Source organism: Odontomachus brunneus, unplaced genomic scaffold, assembly GCF_010583005.1.
Source record: "Odontomachus brunneus isolate Ranch 3 - 2012 unplaced genomic scaffold, Obru_v1 Obru_scaffold_145, whole genome shotgun sequence".
NCBI lineage: Eukaryota > Metazoa > Arthropoda > Insecta > Hymenoptera > Formicidae > Odontomachus > Odontomachus brunneus.
Window position 1 is genome coordinate 609,923 of NW_022639595.1, and position 8,500 is coordinate 618,422.

An 8,500-nucleotide genomic window follows, 5' to 3' on the forward strand; every position below is an offset into this window, starting at 1 on the left:
ATATATATATATATATATATATGTGTGTGTAAAAATTGATTTGTATTTATTTCGTGAATAAATATCAATGTATCACTTATAATATACGTCTTACTACTGCGGATGACCATATTTCACTACTTTAACCCTTTATATCTTGAGAAATATTGACTTTTGGGACTTGGTGCAATGATAACTTTTTATCAGCATGGCGAAAACTATAACATAGTGAAATTTCAGCCAATTTGGACCAAAAACCATTTTCCATAGGTTTTGTGCGAGGTCCTTTATATCAAGTTTACTATTTCTCTAATCGTAAGAAATAAAGCTTTTTTAGACATTCATATTGAATTTAAAAAATGAACTCAAATATTGATGCAATCGTGTCTTATAAAATTTTGTCATGTTTAAATCACTTATAATATTAATTATTTAAACATTATTTTTCAAGCAGACAATAGGTAAATGTGGGATACATTAATAATAAATGTATTGCCGTATTATTATAATGAAGAATTTAAATCACAATAATATATTAATTTGTTTATTTTAGGTAAATCCATTTAATTTTCTATATATAAATAAAGTTGCCATAAATTTGACAAACATTAATTATCACATACTATTATTGTAATAGAAATCTATTGGGTTATATAAAGTTGCCATAAATTAATTATCACATACTGTGATTGTCATGGATTTCTATCGGGGAAGCGATTTTTGAAATATTTTAGTGAAAAAGATTTTGATGAAAATTTCACAAACATTTCTGATTTATTTCAATATTATATTTTAATATAATTTTCAAGTTATTTTTCGGAAAGCTTTTTGAAAGATGTGCTGTGTGAGTAGTTAGCTTTGAACACCTAGTAAAATATACGAGGGTCGTTCAATAAGTCCTTAGAAAAAGATAGAAAAACAAATTATTTTGGGTAGATTTTTTTTAATTTTTCAACATAATCTCCTTTTAGCTCGATAAATTTTTCCCAGCGTTTCTCCAACTTTTTTAAGCCGTCCAAAAAGTAGGATTTCGGAAGGTCCTCAAAATAGGCATCTGTTTGGGCGATGACCTCCTCGTTCGACGTGAATAGTTTTCCGCCAAGCCATTTTTTCAAGTTTGGAAATAAAAAAAAGTCATTGAGGCCCAAATCTGGTGAATACGGTGAATGTAATAATAATAATTCGAACTTTAATTCCATAATTTTCGCCATCGAAACTGCGCAGGTGCATCTGTGCATTGTCTTGATGGAAGAGAATTTTTTTCTTTGCCAAACGAGAACGTTTTTTCTTGATTTCTTCACTCAACCGGTGCAATAACGACGCATAATACTCTCTATTTATCATTTGTCCTTTTTCAAAGTAATCGATGTAGATAATTCCGCGTGCATCCCAAAAAACCATGGCCATCACCTTGTCGGTCGATTTCACCGTCTTCGCCTTCTTCGGAGCCGGATTGCTTTTAAAAACCCACTGTTTCGACTGTTCCTTTGTCTCTGGAGTGTGATAGTGTATCCATGTTTCGTCCACAGTTATGTATTGACGCAAAAACTCGTCAGGATTGCGACGGAAAAGCGCCAAACCAGCCTCCGAATTGATCTCACGATTGCGTTTATTCTCCACTGAGAGCAAACACGGCACCCGTCTTGCCGAGATTTTTTTCATACTCAATTTTTCGCAAAATTGAAAACATTGTACCTTGTGATATGCCTGTGGCCTTAACTATTTTGCACACTTTGATTCGTCGATCACTCAAAATCATATCGTGGATTTTGTCAATCATTTCGGAGGAAGTCATTTCCACTGGACGTCCCGAACGATGTTCATCATTTGTGAATGTACGGCCACGTTTAAACTCATTTACCCAATTGTAAACAGTCGCAAACACAGGAGCAGATGTGCCATGAACTTCATACAACTCGGCTTTGATCTCTTTCGGTGTTAAGCCTTTTAAATAGAAGTGTTTAATCACCGCACGAAACTCATTTTTTTCCATTTTTCTAAATAAACAGAATTTTTTTGCTTCAATCGACTATGAAAATGAAATCATGTGATGGATATAGCTGAAACTTTAATAGCAGTCTAGTGAGAGATAACGCTTACTAAAAGCAAACCTTTTTCGATAGTACGAGCGCCTTCTCTTAGATTTTTTAAGGACTTATTGAACGATCTTTGTAAGATAGATAATGTTTTGTATTATTTACTTTTTTCTCCTAGCAAAATCAATGACTTTTCGCACACATAAACGTCATATTGGATCTGTCATTTATGCTTATATAATGTGTATTTATAGTGTTCACCGTATATTATAACGTACCTAGTAAATACGCGCATTGATGCGTCTATCTATTTTATTTAATATCTCTAAAGTTTATGTGGTTATTTCCCTTATAGAAATATCATACTAAGAATCATTGATAATTACTTATTATCCAGTATTTTTAATACTGAAAATAAGTAATTATCAATGATTATTAGTATGATATTTCTATAAGGGTTGCAAAATGACTTTGACCATTTTTTTCAGTTTAATGTTTTTTATGCATTTTTTGTTATCGATAGCTTGCATCAGACTCTATATAATAAAGAATATTATGAAATAAAAGAATATTCTTCAGGGTTTGCGCAAAATTGCTTAAACGCATTTCAATTTTACATATAAACAATAAGAAAAATATATATGATTATGGTATATTGTAATATAATATGACTATGTATGTATTAATATAATATGAATATAACATGTATAATATAATATGTATAATATAATATGAATAATATATATGTATTAATATAATAAAATTTAATAATAATTTATTTTATTATTATTAAATTTTATTATTATTAAATATATAATAAAATTATTAAATATATAATAAAAAATTCTTCATTAATATTATTAATAATTTTCTATGCTCCTCAAATATTGTTGCAACATTGCAAAATATTGTAGCTTTTGTTCAATATATATTCAACATTGCAGCTATATCTTGTAATTAATGTTGAAAAATCAACATAAATTTTATGCAGAAAAAACATTCGCACTTCTATCTTCAACGTTGCAACGTCTCATTAATGTTTTTTCAACATTTTGTGTTGTATGGAAATGCAACAACATTCGATTTGCGATGAATATTGATATAATATAGTGAATCAGTGTTAATTACTTTTAGATTTTAATAAAATGTTATAATAATTAATCCAAATAAAAAAATAAAAAATCCAAGAAAATCCAAATGAATTACAAAAACAAATCGAATTACTGAATTTTGAAAAAAAGAACTTTTAAAAAATGCTATTTAAATCAATAATGCTGTTTCATCAAATGACATGGTTTCCTTGAACGAAATACAAGTTTTTATTTTCATCATTGAAAAAAACGATATTTCGTTTAAGAATATAATATTTTAATGAAACAAACCAAAATATATATTAAACAAGTATGAATATTAAATCTAAAGATTTTTTTTCGGAAAAAATGGTATAAGAAGTATAAGAAATATCTAATAAAACAAATTCTAGTATTAATAACTGTCACTAACAAGTACTATTCTAAGTACTATACTATAAGAACTATAGACGTGAAACATTACTGAATTTGAAATACAAGTAACAGAATAACTATTAAATTAGTAAAAGTTATATTATATTTGTAATATTTTTTATATTATATTCGAAATACTTCTGCAATATCGCTAAATTAATATTGCAAATTAATGTCACTGCAATATCTCTGCAATATTACACTGCAATATGCAATCTTGCAACGTTGTGGCAATGTTGCTGCAAGCTTCTATGCTGTATGGAGAAATACAACTTTAACTTCAAAATGGAAGATGTTCCCGGTGTTTCCGCATAATTCTAGTAGCATCACTATATTTAGCTGGTTAAAATTAGTAAAGAATGATAACGTTTTCACTTTCGTCTCGGTAAGCAAGACGGTTTTCTTTTTACTATTGTCTTTTCTTCACTTCAGTTATATTCTTCTGTCAGATTAACAGGTGTTTTACCATCGAATATGACACAAGTCATGGGAGTCGATAGTATAAATGGAACTACTTTTTACCTTAAAGACAAATCCACGGTTAATGCTGACGCTTTCATTATGTGCACTGGGTACAAATACAGTTTTCCTTTTTTGGATGAGAATTGTGGCATACGAGTGGACGATAATTATGTAATGCCACTTTACAAACATCTCGTCAATATTGAACATCCTACGATGTGCATCGTCGGAATACCTACGATAGTTCTACCATTTCCCATGTTTCATATGCAGGTAATAATTTACACTATTTATCGACGCGATAACTCTGCTCAAGTAGTACGTGAAACTTTACAACACTGCGATGACATTGTCGCAGCTTAAACCGCAGAATTTTTGTCTAATACAGGAACTGCCACAACGTGGTTACGATGTTTTGATAACGTTGTAGCAGCAAAAATGGAACAACATTTTTAGCTTTTGAAAACGTAGCCGCAATCATTTTGCTGCACAGATATTTTGCTATAAAGACATATTTATAAAGACATTATTAACCTCTTTAAGTTGCGACAATGTTATCACAGCTGTTTTAAAGCTTCACGTGCTACTTTAGGTAGTAATAGAAATAAAGATAAACAAATAAACAAACAATATTTTTCATATGTAAATTAATATTCAATGTAAGTTAAATTTTAATTTTAAAATTGCGTCTAAATTTTGGAAAAAAATTTTTTTTATTTAACTGAAATTGAACCTCGGGCAATCCAGAACCTTAGCTTTACTAAACTTACATCAATTTTGAAATTAATAAATATTAATTAATTATTGCAAATTATTACAATTATAACGCACATATAAATTATAATTGACCAATCACAGTTGCATATTGTACAATATACAATAAGTCGCAAAATTCGGTCTATAGCATCGAGGGTTGCAAGAAATTGACTAATGACAATAATTATTTACCTCACATGCGACTGTGATTGTTTTATTTCTTGCGACTTGTAACCCGCGATGCTGTTTGCGACTTATTGTAGCCCGGCTTTAATAATATACTGCAATATATAACATGGTAATATTTGTGAAATATTATAGTAATATATCTCACAGTCATATATCGCACCCTAATATAATACAATATTACAAAAATATTACATAATGATATATCGTGTTGTAATATTGTAGTAATACTACTGCAATATTACACTGTTATATATCGCAATGTAATATCTCATCAATAATATATCCTTGATATTTCATTCCTACTGCAACATTAATACAATATTGTAATATTACTGTAATATTTCTGCAATATTGCACGTTGTGTGAGAGGTTATAGGTTGGTTACAACACAAATAGCAGAAGATAATCCTATGAATATTTTAAGAATATTCTTCAAAAATATTTGGAATATTCCATAGGACCAGGGTTATCAAACTCCCGTGTTAAAAATTTGTATAGTGTTTGCAGCGCCATCTAAAAGTCTGAACCCGTGAAATATGAGTTAAAATGACAGTATTGGTCGGTAAAAATATGTGACTCATGGTTGTGATCTCGAATATGTAATTATAACTATTTTGGAAATTTTCAAATTAAAATAAAGCGAATACTGTACAAATATCTTAATATTACCCTTATAGAAATATCATACTAAGAATCATTGATAATTACTTATTATCCAGTATTTTTAATACTGAAAATAAAATTATCAATGATTCTTAGTATGATATTTCTATAAGGGTTTATTTTTTCAATTTTATTTTTGTTACATTTTTTTACATACGTTGTAGATATTTTTTTCGCTATATTATAAAGATAGTTAGCAGATTGTATTTCTATTTTTCTGCATAATATTCTGTTAATAAATATACACGACTGTAATAAATTCTGTTATAATTATTTGTAACAAAACTGTTTTCATGTGCGTGCATTGCGAAGAAAAAATGTAAGATATTTGTCTTTTAAAAATATATGTTAATTTCTCCGAAAGTTTTCATAACTAATGTTCATAAATGTCTTTTCTAAAATATCTGTAGCATCTTGTACAAAATGAAAAATATTTGCATTTTCTAAATGATGTACGCATTCTTCACAATTGTTTTGTTATGGCGAACACGGTTAATAATTTCCTCAGGATGTAATATAATTTTAGTTTCTGTAACTTCAGATACCAATGCTTCCGTATAATCTTCTTTATCAAGTTCCTTGGAGTACATTTTTTTTATTTGCTTGCTAATATTTATTAATTGAGATAGGGCAAACGTAGTTCCTTCATTATTTTCTGTTCAATTGGCTCCAATAGAATGTTTTGAAGTAAAATTACAGATAAGTAGCGATTTAAACGCTTCTTGAAATTGTACGGGACTTGGATTTTTATTTGCACATCCGTTGTTTCTTATTTGGCTAAAGAAATTTTCAAGCACATTTTGGCTTAAAAGTTTTAAATTTAGCGATTCAAAATTATTTTGATGTAATATTTTCCATATTTCTTGCGCAGCTTTTATTGTCCATATCCAGTTTTTCAAACATTTTGAATTATTTTCCTTAGGAACCTTTCGAGTCTCTTTATCAACGAATTGATAATTACATATTCAATAATGTTCAACAAGCTTGTTGCCAAAAATGAATATGTCCACTGTTAGCAAAAATTGTACTACTTAATCCTTGTCTTGATTTTCCATTAAATGAATCGAACAAATTATTAAAGAAAAGTAACATATCAGAAGTATTTGCAGCGCTTTTTGATAATACAATGGTACCTGTCTGTGTCTCGACAACTCTTAAAATGTTAAATGCTATTTATAGGACATATATTCATGAAACACATTTTATTTTTATTAATTTTATATATTTATATTTTACTAATTTCTTATCGTCTTACCTTTACTTAAATTTAACAGGTCATCTATGAAATTTGAGAAAGTGCTACTGAAAATCTGAGAAGCATATTTTACTTTCATTTTTGATATTAATTTTAGGTTAATATGTTTCCCCGTTATTTTTGGTAATTGCCGTTGTTTTAAGAAACTGTCCTTATCAATGTTATAACATGTGACAATATGAGTTCAAGATACGTATTTGTCTTCCTGGCATATTTTGTTTGTATTCATATCCAAGTCTTTTGTTAAAATATTGTTTCTCATTCCTTTGATTAAATGTACATAATCAAAAAGAGAGATAATTTCTCGATATTTTATGATAAAACTATTCTATATAAAAATTTTTACACATTATTTTATGTATTCATATTGTTCATATATATCATATTATATTTGTTATTATATACATACATTACATATTTTAATTATGTCATGAGTAACTTGTGCGCAAATTCTTTTCGGTGCGGATCATGTTACTATCATGTATCAACATATTTATTGCTGCAATGTTACTACTACTTTGATCACATATCGTTGCTACCGCCTTTATAGAAATATTATACTAAGAATCATTGATAATTATTTATTTTCAGTATTAAAAATACTGGATAATAAGTAATTATCAATGATTCTTAGTATGATATTTCTATAAGGGCGGTATTAGTCCACAGATAAGATGTGATAGCCATTTCTTTTACAACGTCCTAATTGAAATGTCTTAAGATGCACTCTCGCAAATCCATATCCTAAAGATATTTTATTACCTGTCTTTAAACATCTTAAATAAAAAGTTATGGCATGATTAACTATTTTCCGAGTTCTTCTCATGCCGCAGTCTTCGAATCCAATTATTTTATCTTTTGCCTTATCTTATGACAAAGAAGGTTGTAACGACATCTCATCTCACAGCAGAGCAACGTATTTCTCTCTTTCATCCTTAATATCTTTTATGATATCTTTCAAAAATTTCACTATTATTTTAGTGCATCCAGCTGTCAAATGAATACTTGATATTTCGGCATTTAAGGGGATGGTGTACGCGATTGCAAACTTCGAAAGCGTCGGCAATGTAGTACGCGTCGGTTTAGGACAGACGCTAGATGGCAGTGTATGTTCGACGCGGCCCCATCACTGATAGAATTTCGATGCAGGCACGCAGCGCAGATCTAAGATGCAGCCAGATCTAAGATGCAGCGTTCTTCTCTCTGCGCTTACGCAGGCAGAGACGCTTTGTCTATTTGTGTGACGATCCACATGGATTCTGACACTGAACTCTGTATGAACCACAGAAAAAGAATAACATAAGCAATCGAAAGCTACGTATATATGTGCCTAACGCTTTAGTTCATTGATATAAGAATAGACCGAATATAAGACCGAATATAAGAGATCTGAAGGCGTAAGCAGAGTTCAGCACATATGACATATTTCACCCTTATAGAAATATCATACTAAGAATCATTGATAATTACTTATTATCCAGTATTTTTAATACTGAAAATAAGTAATTATCAATGATTCTTAGTATAATATTTCTATAAAGGCGGTAGCAACGATATGTGATCAAAGTAGTAGTAACATTGCAGCAATAAATATGTTGATACATGATAGTAACATGATCCGCACCGAAAAGAATTTGCGCACAAGTTACTCATGA

General features: G+C 29.3%; 1 protein-coding gene across 4 annotated transcripts in view; it reads left to right on the forward strand.

Moving 5' to 3' along the window:
- LOC116850441 (flavin-containing monooxygenase FMO GS-OX-like 2) overlaps window positions 1-8,500 on the forward strand; it is a 194,304-nt gene that overhangs the window by 110,786 nt on the left and 75,018 nt on the right. For all 4 annotated transcript variants that reach the window (XM_032828737.1, XM_032828735.1, XM_032828736.1 and 1 more), the window contains exon 5: window positions 3,970-4,255. In XM_032828737.1, the coding sequence (XP_032684628.1) occupies window positions 3,970-4,255 (286 nt within the window). The remainder of the gene's footprint in view (window positions 1-3,969; window positions 4,256-8,500) is intronic.